This window comes from Ailuropoda melanoleuca, chromosome 2 (assembly GCF_002007445.2).
Source record: "Ailuropoda melanoleuca isolate Jingjing chromosome 2, ASM200744v2, whole genome shotgun sequence".
Lineage (NCBI taxonomy): Eukaryota > Metazoa > Chordata > Mammalia > Carnivora > Ursidae > Ailuropoda > Ailuropoda melanoleuca.
Window position 1 is genome coordinate 162,597,956 of NC_048219.1, and position 18,046 is coordinate 162,616,001.

The 18,046-nt window shown below is 36.9% G+C and overlaps 1 protein-coding gene across 1 annotated transcript; it reads left to right on the plus strand.

Moving 5' to 3' along the window:
• Window positions 1–3,510: 3,510 nt before the first annotated feature.
• Window positions 3,511–17,470, plus strand: MARS2 (methionyl-tRNA synthetase 2, mitochondrial). Its single transcript, XM_034654905.1, has one exon. The coding sequence runs from the start codon at window positions 3,969–3,971 to the stop codon at window positions 5,808–5,810; it is 1,842 nt and encodes a 613-aa protein (XP_034510796.1). The 5' UTR covers window positions 3,511–3,968; the 3' UTR covers window positions 5,811–17,470.
• Window positions 17,471–18,046: the final 576 nt, after the last annotated feature.

Below are 18,046 nucleotides of genomic sequence, written 5' to 3' on the forward strand. Positions count from 1 at the left end.
ATTAGACAGATAAAGTTGGGGAGCGTGTGCCAAGGAAAGGGAAGAACTTGAGCAATGTCACAGAATCATGAACAGTATGGCATGAACTTGAAAGAACGTGAAGCAGTTGCAAATTGCTAGAACATAAAATTTGAAACAAGACTAAGCTGTAAGAGAGGTAAGAGCTACGTTGTAATGGGTCTTATATACCATACAAAGGAAATTTGAACTTTATTTGTAGGCAACAAGGGAGAATTACATAATCAAGTGGAAAAATCAAAGGAGTAGTTTGAAGTAGGCAAGTAACATCACTTTGTATTTTTGATGAATCACTATGGCTGCCTTGAGGAAAATGGTTTTAATGGATCAAGAATGGAGGGAGACCCAGTCAGGAGAGTATTGCAGTAGTCCAATTGAGCACAGATGACTTAACAAATGAATGAATATGGTACATCATTATGTCCTTAAATATATTTTTTAAATCTTTAGTAAAAGAAACTACAGATACTTTAGTTCATAATTGAAACATCACTTCCATTTTTCTCTCCAAAATCCAACAAAATTAAAATTTTGGCACATCAGTATCACCCAGAATCCATAGTTTACATCATGATTCACTCTTGGTGTTGTCCATTCTGTGGGTTTTGAGAAATATATGTATCCACCATTACAGTACCGTACAGAATAGTTTCACTGTCCTTAAAGTCTGTGCTCCTCCTATTCATCCCACCCTTACTTCTTTTTTTTAAAATTTTTTTTAAGATTTTATTTATTCATTTGACAGAGAGAGAGACAGCCAGTGAGAGAGGGAACACAAGCAGGAGGAGTGGGAGAGAAAGAAGCAGGCTCCCAGCATAAGAGCCTGACGAAGGGCTCGATCCCAGAACTCCAGGATCACTCCCTGAGCCGAAGGCAGATGCTTAACGACTGCGCCACTCAGGTGCCCCCCACCCTTACTTCTTGTTTAACTCTGATGCATCTGGCAGTTGTAATATAAAGGGTAAAATATGGATTGAAGTCAGTTTCTCCTACCCTGATATCCAACTGTCATGACCACATTTGTTTCCATAGGTAATTTTTTACCAATCATGTTTCCCAAGGTTTGTCATATATTGAGTACTTGTAGCAATTAGGGTAAATTTTTGGAATAAATGTTTGCCAACATTGGTCATATTTTCTGTATGGAATTATATATGTTTGGTGACAATTCTAGATTTCAGGGACAGCTTTCAGTTCTGTATTGCAAATAACGTTTCCCCAAGTGCAGGCTCTTATGAGGCTGGATATGATGAAGAAATATTATCAATTCTTGTCTGTGTTCTATTATGGGCTCACTTAGTCCTTGAATGAATGAATGAACCTTATGAAAACATTCTCCATAACTGGTAGCAAGTTATTCTTACAGTTCTACTCAAGTCTGGATCACCTAAGTTCACTAAAGTTTTAAAGCTTCTAAGAGATAGTTATGTAGTTATGTATCATCCAATCCATTCCCTACAATGTTTTTGCATAACAGTAACTTTATGTCACCCTGATCCAAAGAAGTAAATTCAACAATAATTCGACTAGTTTTTATGGAGCACCGACTATATATGTAGGGCACATGTGGACACAAACATGAAAAAGCCAGTTTATGTTCTCCAGAATTCACAAGCTAGCAGGCCAACATTGAGTTTTAACTAATGCACTGTTAGTTTCATAATGCAGTCAAATTTCCTAAGTAACTAATGACCTACTGAAAGCACTACTTATTTAACAAAGGCTTTCTTTAATGATTTTCTTTAATGAATAAACCCTTCTTTAAAGGATTTCTTTAATGATTAGAAATGCCACACTCGTACATACTTAATAGTTGCATAGCCTAAGATTTTATTTTGACTTTTTATTTTGTTCTGTAGTCTGACTTCTCAACATTACATATTTAAAAATTTTTAATGGCTGTATAATTTTTCAATGTCCCACAGTTCACAGTATTATTATTCTTTAAAAAAATTTTTTTTAGGGGCGCCTTGGTGGCTCAGTTGGTTGAGTGTCTGCCTTCGGCTCAGGTCATGATCCCATGGTCCTGGGAACGAGTCCTGCATTGGGCTTCTTGCTCAGCAGGGAGCCTGCTTCTCCCTCTGCTAGCTTCTCCCTCTGCCTGCTGCTCCCCGGGCTTGTACTCTCACTCTTTCTCTCTCCCGCGCTCGCTCTCAGGCAAATAAAGAAATAAAATCTTAAAAAAAAAACAACAGGAGAAAAACTAGCATATTTGTGTGCTAAAGAACTGATCGCATCTATAAAGGGGTGGGGTGGGGGCCTTGGAGAGTTACTGGAAAACTTGATTTCTTAGACATTTAGCCTGGATTTGTCTCAAGTTCTGGAGGGTGCTACATGTACATACCCTCCAGAACCTATTGTTCACTTTCCTTTCTAAACTACTGGATCAAATAGAGCATATCTACTAAGTACTCAAAGAATATTTGCTGTTACCTATTGTAACTTGTATAGAGAATTTGATTGCTCCACTTTCCATATCACCACAGAAATCTGATCCAACTTACCAAATGCCTTCATTCACAAATTATTATTCAGCAGTCAAAATGAAGTAACTGGAGTTACAGAAAGAAACATGGATGAATCCTAGTAACAAAATGTTGAGTGAAAATGGTCAGTGGAAGAAGAAAGACCACATGTAGCACGATATCCTTTTTTAGACTGTTTAGATACAAGCAAAATTAAACAATATGTTGCTTAGACATACTATATATGCGATAACATGAATGCAAAAGTACAGAATTTAAGATAATGATGACTTCTGGGAGGAAAACGAGAAGGAGAAAAGGAGCATATAGATCTAAATCACTGGCAATCTTCTAGTTCAGTGGTTTTCAAACTTGAATGTGCATCAGAATCACCTGGGGGGCTCATTAAAACCTGGATGGCTGGGTTCCACCCCCAGAACAGGTGTGGTGGTGGGGCGGGGTGTGAGGCCTAAGAATATGCATTTCTAACAAGGTCCCAGGTGCTGCTAATGCTGCTCTTTTGTAACCACAGTTAGAGAACCACTTCTAGTTGTTAGGTTGCATTGTGGGTTCACAGGTGTTGCACTGCATTTTATTATTAAGTGAACACAGTATTTAAATGAAAAAAAAAAAGATAGCCAATCGTACACCAAAGATGAGAGTGTTTCATGAAGCAAGGATTAATATTAATCCAGTTCTGGTCTCCAGAGCCATCCACCCCAAATGAACTAAGTTTCCATTACTAAAAGCAAACTTGAAAAACACTGCTGTAGAAGAACTGCAAGACCACTTCAAACGAAAATTACTAACAACTACTTTGAAAAATAAAGTTGAAGGTTGATTCTTCCTTATCAGTGACAACAGACTGCATGTCACCTCTCTGGATCTCAATAATCTTTGACAAAGACTTGGTACATAACAAATCTACCTCCTTGGTTGATTCAACAAAAATTGTGTTTAGAGAAAAGATTCCCATTAGTTTGCCGATTCTTATTCTTCCCTCAAGTGCTGTAGGTAATTATTTTTCTTCTTTTCTCGCTCCTCCTTCCAGATTTATTGGGTCCGCTAGGTTCTGAGATAAAATTTAGATGATATTTCAAATCCCTACGTTGACCAGGGCGTATGTAGAGCGCATACTGTGTCCTGCAATGTGCCAGCCACTGACTGGGGATTGAAAGATGCCTGAATGTAAAATTCTTGCCTCACAAGCAAGTCACCCTAGAGAAGAAAACAGATCCACAAATACAAAATCACAACCCAAAGCAGGCCACACAGGATGTTATACAAAATTCTATCTGCTTTCATAAGCTCTCCTAAACCCTGTTTCTTTAAGCTATCTTTCTCGCGCGCTTCCACTTTCACAGCCACAACGTCCAAGGCGGGGTCAGAACGGAGGCGCAGGCCAGATGGCAGAGGACTGGCGCTCAGGGCCCCACCTCATTGGTTTTCCGGCCGGCCGGAAGCCGCGGTACGCCCCGGCTGCGCATGCGCCCCTCACACGTGCTTCCAGAACGCCCCCTCTGCTGCTGCGGCCCGGCCGGCATCATGCTGCGAATTTCTGTCCTGCGGCTGCTAGGACGTCCGGGAACCAGTGGAGTCTCGCTTCTGGAGTACATTAGCTCGCGCTACTACAGTTCGGGCCCTCTCGGCGCCCGCGACGATGCTCGCGACGCTCGCGCCGTCTTCACGACACCCATTTTCTACGTGAACGCGGCGCCGCACATTGGACACCTGTACTCGGCGCTACTGGCGGACGCCCTGTGCCGCCACCGTCGCCTCCGAGTACCCAGCGCTGCGGCCACGCGCTTCTCCACTGGTACAGACGAGCATGGCCTGAAGATTCAGCAAGCAGCAGCCTCTGCGGGCCTGGCCCCCACCGAGCTGTGCGACCGAGTGTCTGCCCAGTTCCAGCAGCTTTTTCGGGAGGCTGGCATCTCCTCCACCGATTTTATCCGCACCACCGAAGCCCGGCACCGGATCGCTGTGCAGCATTTCTGGGGACTGCTGAAGGCCCGGGGTCTGCTCTACAAGGGACTCTATGAAGGTTGGTATTGCGCCTCCGAAGAGTGCTTCCTGCCTGAGGCCAAGGTCACCCGGCAGTCGGATTCATCAGGGGATTCGTGTTATGTATCTCTAGAGAGTGGGCATCCCGTATCCTGGACCAAGGAAGAAAACTACATTTTCAGGCTTTCTCAGTTCCGAGAGCCGCTTCAGCGGTGGCTGCGGGGCGACCCCCAGGCAATCACTCCCGAGCCATTTCTTCGCGCGGTTCTTCAGTGGCTGGAGGAGGAGCTGCCGGACCTGTCTGTCTCTCGAAAGAGCAGTCACTTACATTGGGGCATTCCTGTGCCCGGGGACGATTCTCAGACCATCTACGTATGGCTAGATGCCTTGGTCAACTACCTTACTGTAATTGGCTACCCAAATGCTGAGTTTAAATCTTGGTGGCCAACCACCTCTCATATCATAGGCAAGGACATTCTTAAATTCCATGCTATCTATTGGCCTGCCCTCCTCTTGGGGGCCGGCATGAGCCCACCACACCGCATCTATGTTCACTCTCACTGGACGGTCTGTGGCCAAAAGATGTCCAAAAGCTTGGGTAACGTGGTGGATCCCAGGACTTGCCTTGATCGCTATACTGTGGATGGCTTCCGATACTTTCTTCTCCGGCAGGGCGTCCCCAACTGGGATTGTGATTACTATGATGAAAAGGTGGTTAAGTTGCTAGATTCTGAGCTGGCAGATGCTTTGGGAGGTCTCCTGAACCGGTGCACTGCCAAAAGAATAAATCCTTCTGGGACCTATCCGGTTTTCTGCACTACCTGCTTTCCCAGTGAGCCAGGGTTGGTGGGACCATCAGTTCGTGCTCAGGCAGAGGACTATGCTTTGGTGAACGCAGTGGCCACTTTGCCCAGGCAGGTAGCTGACCACTATGATAACTTTCAGATCTACAAGGCTCTGGAGGCAGTGTCCAGCTGTGTCCGGCAAACTAATAGCTTTGTCCAAAGGCATGCACCATGGAGGTTGAACTGGGAGAGCCCAGTGGATGCCCCCTGGCTGGGCACTGTACTTCATGTGGCCTTGGAATGTTTGCGAGTCTTTGGAACTTTGCTCCAGCCTGTCACCCCAAGCCTAGCCGATAAGCTGTTATCCAGGTTGGGGGTCTCTGCTACTGAGAGGGGCCTTGGAGAGCTCTGTTTCTTGCCTCGATTCTATGGACATCCATGTCCTTTTGAAGGGAGGAGGCTGGGACCTGAAACTGGGCTCTTGTTTCCAAGACTAGACCAGTCCAGGGCCTGGCTAGTAAAAGCCCATAGGACCTAGAACCTTAGTTCTTAATTGGCTTGTGGTAAAAAAGCAAATGTATTATTTCCTTATTTTGCATTTTCAGGAAGTTATACTAATGCTTTCTAAAGTGTTGCATCATATGAGCACATAAACAATGTCCCTGTGAAAAGAGGTTTGTCGCCTTTCAGGTGCCTACCCCCTACTCTCCAGTTCTCTGTGCCCATTAACCACTATCCTTTGTACACCAGTGTCTCTAAGATGTCTCCAGGGTAAAGGTGGGTAAGAGAAAACTTTGCTGATACTATTCCTTCTCATTGTGCCTCCTTCCAAGCCACAGTTAATGTTATTTGCCCAGACTACCTCTTATGGCTTTTCAATGGCCTGGCCTCTGCTGGGCAAATTAGTGAAGAGTGGGGGTTGGAGGCCCCCTACCTCAGCTTTTACAGAGTAGTCCAACTTTGTTATACATGTTGCGTTTCCTATTAGAAAGATTCTTTTATGAAACCTTTAAAAACCAGTGTCCTAGACTAGATGGTTTTTGCCCATGTTTATATTTTCAGTTCTTACAACTATAACTGTACTTTGTTAGTTAATAGTCTAATGGTTGTGCTTTGTAACATTACACTTCAACCAGTAGATGGCCCTAAAGTCTCACATATTTAATTACTTGACATTGACATTTCAGAATATGTAGAATAAATTAGTTTTCTGCTTTCTAATTATGCAGAATTTAAATTTAAGGAAAAAATTTATTGCTTTTCTTAAAATAAGGGAGAACTGCAGCCACTACTGTTTTACATAAAGCAATAAAAAAAGATCAGAATTCTGTTTTTTTCTAACTACTGAAAAAGGACATTTACTCTATTAAATGTTTAGTAAGCTAATAAGTAAATGTATCAAATTTGTTTGGACTATCTGTGATAAGTTATAAAACTCGAGGTAGTTGGTATGTTAAAAATTTTAAACTTTAATAACATTAGTTTTACAGATAACAATTTAAAAATCTGTGAACAGTTCAAAATAGTTAACTTTTAAAAAATTTTTAGTCATAATTTTGTCACCACATATATAATTTACCTTATATGATTTCTTTTGGTCAATCAGAATCTATAATACAATATATAGACATTGTGTGAATAGTTTTAAATGTTAATACTTTTACTTTCAAGTACTTTTTACTGATTATTTCTTTTGCTTTCTTAAGTTATTAAAGTTTAAAAGTTTGTGAGTACCTTATTCAGATCTGTTCTGTTGAATTTGTTGAAGGTGATGGTGAAGGGAGGAAATGATCAATGAATGCTCCAGGAATCTCAACCTGGATTTAGGGATTTCTCCAAGGCTCCATAAGAGAACATCACAGAGAAGATGTTAAGGTATCAATTTATACAATGACTACAACACAGTAAGCCAGCGTTATATCTCATAGATGATTGGACAGCTAGGCCAAAGTTTAAAATGAGAACTTGCCTTGAAATATACATTCTAAGCATGGTAGCAAGCAGAAAGGGCTCACTGTGAAGTAAACAATTGTGCTGGAAGTTTCCCCAGATTTATTCTAGGTGCTACTGTTCAGCTCCAGTTTCTGTTCGTTAATCAATGTGGTGAGAGATTTCTGGTTGCTTGGAAACATTGCTTAGAAAAGAATGTTGAAGGCATTCTAAAGATGGAAGGAGCATTTCTACAAATGTTCTTTCAGACCCTCCTTATTCTTCATAATGGAATCCTGGGCTTTCCACATGACATATTCTAGTTACATGCTGGGATTACTAGGGCTGATTACTCGGGCCTAGGAAGGAGTATAATATTTGCCAGGGCTGGATGGAGCAGAGTGGTGAAAGAGATGAGATGTGTTTACATGAATGAACAAAAACAGACTTGGAAAACCAGTGGAATGATAACCTCTGCCTTTGAAGTGCCCTTACAGCAGTCTTATTGCGCCTATCATGAAAGGAGAGACAGTGTCTTCCACTTGACTTCTTTCCTATGGCCTAGTGCTAGTCAATATACTGGACCTTGGCTTGCTGGGTGTTAATGGAATTCCTTTTGTGCAATCTCTCATTTTATAGGCACTTAACTGGCTACCAGAATATTTATGGTACCAAAGGGCACAAGAAAATAGAGGAACCAAAGAGAGGGCATAATTAATACAGAAGACAGGATACTTTGAATGAAGAAGTGGATCTGAGTTACTCTGTTGTGATACGGAAGGTGAACCAGTTGGATTGTTTTGGAGGCAAGATAGGTAAAGCAGGTAGCCTTTGGGTTTTTAGTTGATGTGTTCAGTTTGATCCAGCAGTTTAGGAATGGCAAGTGAGGATAGGAAAAACTTAAAACTGGAGAGCATGTACTTTCCAGAGAGGGCATCTTATGGATCCCTTGACAGAAAGGTTTCTCCCAAATTACTACCTTGAGGCTCTTAATATTCATTTTGGGGTATTCTTGGGGGCAGAGTTGCAAACGGTGATAGAGCAGGTGTTCACAGGATGTCACATTCGTCTGTCAACTCAGTAGGCTACACCCCTATCAACGAAATCATGCAAGAAGTTGTGGTCAATGTATATGTTAGGTGGCATCACTGTATATGGAGAGCCATTCTGAAAGTGAACTCACAGATTAGGGACCTCAGAAGTCAGAAGACCCGTGGAGGTCAAGAATAGGCAGGAACAGTAAATAGATACAATCCCTGATTTCATTGAAATCTCAAAGTTATTCTGAAGTAGGCCTCATTATTTTTCTTAACAACCTGTATGACCTCTACAGGGGCTGAGAAAAGCCTGATAAGTTGAATATTAAGTTGATGTCAAAGTACTCATGAAAGCCTAGGCAGGAATGGGACGTAAGACACATGTCTTTTTTTGTACCGTTGTAGCTGTGACTGGGACATAGCTCTTTATTTTTAGTTTTTAAATGATCTCTACAACGAACATGGGGCTCAAAATTACAACCCCAAGATCAAGAGTCAGATGCTCTGAATGAGCCAGCCAGGCACCCCAGGAGATAGCTCTTTAGATCTGGGAAGTTCCAAGACTGAAGTAAAGCCAGTGGTTGGTCACGTTGTGGGCCCCCAACTAGAATCCTTACAATCAGGAAGTAGCTTGGGTAGCAGGTGGCAGTACCAAGCATTCAGCAGACTCCTCCTTGGGCATTGTGGTAGGAATGGTTTCCTGGATCTCTGACTGCCTCACACCTGGTAAGTATGTAGTTGCATTGTTGGCCTGCATTAGTGTAACCCTGAGTTATGGGGAAGGCTATGCCTCTTGACTGAGACTTAGTCCATAAAGCTGCTTTATGATGAATTAAAATTGTCTCCTGGAGGCAATTCTCCACTATCCGTAGTTGTACCAGTTATAGATCAACTGTTCCTGTTGAAGTCTGGGGTACTGTAAACCTTGGTGGGTCCTTGTCCTCATCTTTTGCCTGAGTGAATAATATGAGTGGACCTATAAGGGTTTGGACATATTGACAGCCATGTGTCTATTTTTGCAGCAAAGGTTTTCTAATTCTGAGAGCTTGGAGGGAGTTAGGGCATAGATTGGGGTAACCAAGAGCACAGATTAGGGGGATCCGTTTTAAAAGAAAGCCTTTGAGTCCCTTGCAGAACTAAAAGAGTATGAAATATGTCATTTCAACACAACACATAGCTGGTCCTGACTCTTCCTCTTACAGGAGCTTTGTATAGCATTGGTTAACTTTTATCAATAGGAACACACCAAATTTGGGGGTTAATATTGCTGGAAGGGCCAAACAGTAACAACCAAGCTAATTAAGGTTAATAAGTGTGTATCTGAACCTTCCAAGAGGAATGTCTTACTCTTTTTTGAGACAGAGGATAAGAGAAACCCAGCCTAAGCTACTTTCCTCTATCACTAAGAACTACTTTGAGCTGAGGGGAAGGACTAACCAGTTTAGAGGTGAAATTGTTGCTTTCTCTTAGTTTTTTGGTAGTCCTGGGTTACCCAGTACAGATCCTCTGAATTAAGAGAACCATCTAACAGGGAATAGTTGATCACATTTAAAATACGCTGCTTAAGATTGTATCACATTATTCAGTTTCTACTTATATTTTCATGATGAGGAAAGGGAATTGGGAAGAGCTAAACAAGAGAATCTTCCTATGGCACTGACAATTAGAGATAATATACTGTCTACTGCGCCTCTTTTCATGAATAGCTATTGAGAGTTTTATCCATACTTGCATCTTCAAAGTAAGGTGAGACTAAGTACAGAAGATCCATCCTTGGCTATTAACTGGATTTCATCCCCATTTGGTTTATGGCACAAATTACTCACCATAGATTTTAAAGTCCACAGCTCCTCACTTAAGAACGGGAAGGTATGAGATGTCAGGATGTTTCAGGAAACCAAGTGTGCCATCTGCAAGAAGAAAATTAGAGCTCCAAGAAGAGATGAGCCCTGGCTTCAAGTTATGAAGGATTTTTGGATGAAACATCTGCAAAGAGCCTGGAAGACTCACTGGGTAAGCTGGAGGGACAGCTCTAGGAATAACTGGAAATGGACGTTTCCACCTTTCTTAGTGTATGGTATGGGGAAAATGCTACTATCCTCCTGTACTACCATTCCTAAGGCCATACCTTGTGCATGTACCGTATCCTTCATTAGTTGACAGTCACTGGTTTGTGAAGATGAACCTTCAAAAACTAGTTTATGATTGACTGTTACAGATTAGAATTTCTGTTTTCTTAGTACATTCAATAAAAATATAACAACACTTTTTTTCTCAAAATATTTTTAAAAGTAATAACTTTTACATTGGAAAACATTAAATAAGAGTTTCACTAATCTGGCTTTCTTTGAACTAGTCTAGAAGAGTCTCTTGATTAAAAAGCTTTAAATATTAAAAATATAAGTTAATAAATGTTACACACTTTGGGTTAAATCACTAAAATAATACAGACAGAATGTCTTTGTTTCAAGCCCAATGAAAAGTGAAAACAATCCACCAGAGGACAGGAAGGAAAAAAATGGGCAAAGAAAAATGAAAAATATGGTAAAAGAAAACCCATAATAAGACAGTAGAAATAAGTATAATTACACATTTTAGAATTGTAGTAAACATCATAGGGTGAGTCTTCTGTCAAAAGACAGCAATGTTCATGCTTAAAAAGTGAGCTATATGTAGTTAAAAGGCACATACTTCTAAGAAAATGAGACATGAAGAAACACTAGGCATATAAATAAACCAAAAGAAAGCTGGTACTGTAATATTAATAGTAGACAGTCTATATTGAGAGGGAAAACCATTACTAAAGATAAAGTGAGACTTCATATAAAAGGAATAATGCACTAGTTCAGGTTATAACAATTAGGAACTTGTATGATCTAACAACATATTCTCAAAAGGTAAAATAGGATAAAATTGAAAATAAAAAATGTTCAAGTCTGCAAAAAAATGAAATCGCCATTCATGAGTTCAAAGAAATTAGGCAATAAGAAAGCAGAAACTTAAACTAGACATTAGTACTTCAGTCCTTAATGCTCACTACCAAGTATATCATTACTGCTAAGTGTAGAAAAAAATAAAAATTTTATAGCAGGTAAGGTTTTATGACTCTAAAAGTTTGACTTTTTCCATATACGCCTGTGAAAATAACTTGCTTTTTAAATAGAAATGTCAGCAAATATACCTGTTCAGTAAGTCCTCTCTGTGGATTAAAACGGGAGAACCCCATGGTCATAATTTTGCCAAATTTTTTCTTTTTTCACAGTAACAAAGGTGAAGGGAGAGAACCATTGGTTCTATGTTCCTTGATTGTATTCTCTCATTTTCTTTTCCCATCAACTCTGAAGTATTTTTCTTTCTCTGTTTAGCTGATGAGAAGTTTGGGCACAGAGAGATTAAGTAATTTGGCTAACTCAGATTTGTCTTGATGCCAGAACCGACACCAACACCACAACCAACACAGTCCATTACAGAGTGTACTAAGGGCATTGTATTGTGGGGAAGAGGAAGTAATATAATCAGAGCCAAAGATCTGAAGATGAAAAGTCTAAATAAGAAGCCTTAATTGAAATAAAGCAATGAGTGTTTCAAGACGAGGAATTATTCTTGATAGCTAGATTATGAAATAGATGAGTGCCAAAACAAACTTGGAAAAAATACTTACCTTTATCATGAAATATATTTCTTTCTTGCTTTCATCATGAAATATGATATATTTCTCTCTTGCTTTCAATAGTCCTTTATATCCTAAGGCTGCTTATGTGTGCTGGTGTAAATTGTTAAAAATTTTAATAACTATAAACTCTTTTTCTTTTTCCTTAAGATTATTTTGTTATTTTCAGAACACTGTTCCAGATTCTTGAATCCAACAGTTCTCCTCTAAATGAAAGTATGCTGTCATAAGTTTATGAATCTAAGTATTTTGAAATACCGTTTTACTAATACTGTAAATACAGTATTATCTCTAAACATGAAAACATACCAATATTCAAAAGTTTTATTTGAATTGACCATTATAGTAATGAAGCCAGAGAATTTTATTAGAGCTTACAAACACTGAAACTTTTTCATTTCATACATACAATTTGAATACAAATGAACTTATGAAAAGACTCATCTATTTACTAACAATTTAAGTTCTATGAATTTACTGAACATTTATTACTGTATTCTTAGGTCTTTCCTAACAAGCCTGCAGAAACCAGATTAAATGCCCTTTGACTCAAGTTATTTCCAAAGTAACTACCACCCTGTTACCTAAAATGCCACATATTGAATAATTCCTGGTAAATTATCTCATACATGACAGTCAATACATGTTCTAACTTCCCCTAATTAGAGATTTTATTATGAACTGCACAAAATGTCTTATTTTGCATTTTAAATGAAACGTAGCTATTATGGTGGACATATGCTACATCTTGAAGAAATGTGATGAAACCTATGTTTATATAGATCTCTAAGCTATCATTTAAATTGTATTTTTAAAAATGTATAAAGTATTAAAGTCCTTGCTAACTTGGAAGCCAAGAACACCTACATCTTTATTTTATGTTTTAAATAATTTCTTCAGAACTATGTTTAAATTCAAGTTACAAAGTCCCAAGTTAGCAAGGCATGATGGGTACTTTTTCAGTATTTTTTGCACAGTAGATTATGACTTGTTAATACAATCAGACTGGTGTGTTATAAAAATATATAGCATTTTTTAGGTTGTCTTTAAAAATCACTTACTAAAGCAATTTATAAAGGCTTTCATTAAGCAAAGACTCTTCAGTCCTGAATTTTCTGCATTAACTTTTTATATTTAAATTTCTATAAAACTTATTTTATGGAAACTCCCTACATTTTTTATAAAGCAAACCTTTTATTCCTGAGTTTAGTTTCATTTTATAACTCATCACTGGAATGTAATTAAATAAATCAGGTAACAATATGTAAGAATCCTATTTTGGTATTATAGAAGAAAAAGGTAAGCACTGAAATGAATTATTGAAAATATGTATGGTTCATTGCATGAAAACTGATGGTTGGATTTTCACACCATTTAAAATATGGAAGGAGTATTTTTTGCTGAATATAAAGGAAAAAAATTTTAATGTTCATTGTGACATTGTCTGACCTAGCATTAAAAAATAATTGTTAATAATCCTCAAACTAGAAAGATTTTTTCTTATTTAAATGTTGCCCACATAAAAATCAGCCTCTGGAAGGTAGTTAATTTATAGCAAACTTCAAATAAAACATTTTTGGATGTAACTGATGTCATAAAATTAGTTTTCTATCCTAAGGAGAATATATAGGACTTCTTCCTTTTTCCATAATCTATGGAGACCATCTAAAAGTAGAGCTATCCATTATGGGGCACAAAAACCAATATAAATGTACAACTAACTATGTGTAGCTAAGTGTAAAAATTAGTAAATCAACCTGATCTCAGAAAAGTAAAGGAAAAATAGCGAAAACTTACTGCTTAACATCAAGAGTAGTGAGAAGGGGACTAGCCAAGGTCAAACAAGTTATCAAAACCCATCATTGGTTAAGTCTGTAGAGGTAGATGTTTTAAATACTTATATGTGAAGGCAGACTAAGTATGATCTCAAGAGTTTTAAACAAGTCATTCTCTAAAGATAGATACATAGTTAGGGCACAGGCATAAAAATCTAACTGGTAAACATAGGATTGTGGCTGAATTTATTTTAATTTTTCCTTTGGCATAGACATTAGGATATTATATGTGTTATTTTAATTGAAAGCTATTCTCAAAACAGTTGGATATAGCCTGAATAAAATAATCCTATGGTTAACTTTAATAGTTAGCATTTGGATAGTGCAGAAAAAATTTACTTGTATTAGTATCTTTTAAAAATAATGCACAATAGGTCAGATACTAATGAGGATTTTAGAAAGTTTCTTTTATGTGTTGCTAAAAATATTTAAGTGGATATAGTGGAGATATATATATATATATAGTTCTCTTTGCTTTGGTACCTAAGTTAGACATGTTAAAAAACAAAGATTTCCAGAAACACATTGAAAGGATTAAAACCATCTCAAATTGTTGATATATACTTTATATTAAATTATTATCTTTTAGATGTTTTCTCTAAAACATCAAAGAAAAAAATACACTTTTTTTTGGTAATACTTTTTTGTGTTAAGCATTTTCTTTAATATTATCATTGGTCATTTCAGAACTGTATGAGGCTAAGGATGAGGGTTTAGTCTCCATATCTTTGTCCATTTTGATGTCCATTCCAATCTTTCCACATCCTAGGCAACACTGCTGTCTTTTGCTTTTTTGAGAATAGCAAAAAGGACCCCGATAGTTAAAAGCTAAAATATTTATCTCTTTAAGGTATTAAATTTGTTTTTGCTATTATTGGCGTCTTATGTTCTTTATAAAATAAGACCCACATATCACAGTTTAAGCATAACAGGGTTTTGGAGGTTTTTTTTGTTGTTTTATATTAATGACTTTCATACCATCTCCATTTTTCTGTAGTATATATCTGGAGAGAAAAATGAAGTAATCTCTATAGAACTGAATGAATGCACTGTGAAAGTATATTAGTACGCTTGGTAAAGAGTACAATTGCCTAGAATAAATTAGCTAAGGGAAAAAAAACACTTCAAATAGAAATCTTTCTCTGAAGGAAAATGCAGTTACTCTTGGACTCTTGAAATTTACAAAAGTTTTAGAACAAAAATGCCTTGGTATATACTGAACAAGCCTGAATAACAAATACAGGATTAAAATGAAAATGCCAGACAAGTGGAGTATTAAATAAAATATTTCATGATATTTTTGACTAGGGCTCTAATTATAGAATACTGGACCTTAACACATAGCATGTTACTTTCAGAATAAAGGAAGCAAAATAAAATATTCTCAATAGATGGAGTGGACTTAGGATATGCCAGAATAATTAATATGACTATGCCATTACATTTTATTCTTCCACTACATATTTTAGCCTAGAAACATTCTGGCAATATACTCAAAAAGTAGATACATCAGTGGATAATTCATTATCCTTTATGAGGCAAGGTGAAAAAAAGTAAATTATAATTGGGTTATCTTTCTAACATTATAAGAAGGTTTTCATATATAATATTATATGTATAATAATAAAAATAATATAATTCTTTTTCCAACAGAAGTACAAACTAGCTTTAGTTTTTGTAGTAGACATGAAATTAAAAGTGAAAAAAATAACTTTTCTACTATTGTGCAATCAAATTTCAGTAAATGCTAGAAAAAATTTACATGTAGTCAATTTAAATGTTCCTTATTTATATAACTTTTAATTGTTTTATTATTCAGTTTTGTATATAAGGAATATAATGTTTTTACAGAAGAAAGTTGGGATGTACATTAGACAGCATTTAAAGAAAAGTTGGCATGGCCATTTTTTAATTTTAGAAAGTTCTACCTAGTGTTGCATTTTTTGATTATAAAAAACTTTCAATTCTGTAAGAGCAGACAGTTCTAGCTTCTTTGTATTAAAAGGTGAAATATAATGTTATTGGTTAAGTTTTATTCAAAGTTAAATGTTTTGAAAGCCTAGAAACCTCACAAACTAAGACCTGAATGAAAGATAAAAGGGAATAATGATAGTGTCACAGTGTTAAAGGAAGGAATATGTATTGAATCTGACATGATATATGCAATGAATACTTATATACTTGCTAAGATGCTATAAGAACCCTCTACTTTTGGTATGAATGACAAAAGAGGGCCAGAAATAGAGATATCATTAAGCATATTTAAGAATAGTGTCTACTCTGGTCACAGTAGCTGGTGTAAAATAAATGGTCATAATATGACAGATTTTCATATATTATATATATATATATAAATTATCTTTTACAGGTATTAATATCTGTCAAAATTTCTAATGTAAATCTAGGAATTTGAAATGTTTTATAAAAAGTATTTAATGTAAGTGAAATATACACAAACCTAAATACAGCAAAGCCAAAATGATGTAGAAGCCAGAATTTTCTATGTACATTATCACCCTAGCAAGATAGTGTTTTTTTGAATTTCCCATATTACCACAAATGGCCTGTTGCTATGTATATTCTGTATATGCCATGGTTATGTCTACAAATATGAAACATCTGGTATAAATCTGAAAAATCCAAACAACAAAATTGTTTTTAAGTGCTTAAGTAGACATTATCATGTTGATAGCCAGATGATGACCAAATTTTTCAAACGTTCTTAAAATACTTGTTTTGTAGATATAACCTTTGTTCTATTTGTTACAAATTATAAGTCTGTGTTACTTAAATGTGTGTGAATTAATAAAGGAAACCATGATTTTATCCTGCACCTCCAATGTTCTGGCTACTAAAATTTCTTTAATGCCCTTAAAAAAGCAAAATCATTTTATGTTAGGCACATCCAAACCCCTCATATTTGTTACCAGACCACACATGGGGTTAGTTGTTTTCTATTATTGGATAAAATATCTAAGACTCTACTTAACAGAATGAGTAGAGGAAGGTGGAGTAAGAATTGAATCCTCTGCTCTGAAATGTTTTCTAGGATGAAAGTATGGGCTTCAAGAATATCGAGGTTGCAAACCTACAGATGAAGGTTGAGAAAAGCTTCTTCTCACAGAATGTAACCTTGGTTCCTATTAAGAGATTTAAAGAAAATTAGGGTTTTAATGCATTTTAAATGGCTCTTATTTTTAATTACTTAAGGGAAAAATTAAAAAAAATAGTATTGACTGGGCCTGGATTCTGAGGAGAGGCGTGCTTTAGGAAATTCCCATTATAAGAGTGGGTTACCTTAAAACTTTCTGGGGGACCAGGCTCTATCCTAGGGTTTTAACAGAGACTCACTACAAAGAATCTTAGAGTGACAATATCTAAAGGTATTTCTAAATTATTAGGTTATACTTCCCTTGTGTAATCCCTGAACTTTGGTAAAGATATGTTTCAAAGAAAGATTTCTGTACTTAGTTATATATAAAATTAGATCCTATGGTTGAGAAAGCAGCTATCCAGAGAAAATAAGGGAATTATTAATAAACTTTCATATTAATAGAGTAACATCTTATTGTGTTAAGAAAACATCCAATGAATAGACTCTGTGTTCCAACAAATGATTTTTATTTGATCCACCACTGAACATAATGATTGTTAGAAGATACTGCTTTGGTCAAGATAGTTGAGAATAGGAAAATTTCAGTAAGGTGTTTTTATAATTAGTAAATGGCTACTTTAGAGCATCAGTGTCTAGCCAAATCCTTTTGCCTAAAAAAATCTCGTCATTTGTTCTGCTTTAAATTATCTGTGTTTGAATGTTGTGATTCAAGAGGAATGCATGCATCAAGCCTGAGTTTATCTAATAAAGCTGATTAAAACTTCAGAAATAGCATGAAGGCTAAATCAGTTGCCCAACCTGAATCTGACAGCAGAAATTCAATGCCAAGTGTTCAAGTACTTCTTCTAAAAACTGAAATAGCAACTTATATGTAGTTAGTAGGCAATTATGATAATGATCCCTTTTTCTTAGAATCACATATTTTATCAGCATAAAGAGTGGCATGAATTTGGACCTTGTATTAGTATGTAAAAAAAACTAGAATAGTCCTTTCTCAAAATAGCAAACAGTACATGGAGGGTCTATACAAAGACTGATGAATATCTATATTGCAGTTACTAGCAAGAAGAATGGAAAGGAAGAAGAAAAGCAACCAAAGGCTTATTTGTTTTTGTTGGTGGATTTTATGCTTCCAGAAACAGGTGGAAATGGCCATGTTCCCAAAATAGAGTAGATGGCACCACTTAC

Coding starts and splice junctions, on each gene's coding strand:
- MARS2 (XM_034654905.1), top strand. CDS start 3,969: ATGCGCCCCTCACACGTGCTTCCAGAACGCCCCCTCTGCTGCTGCGGC.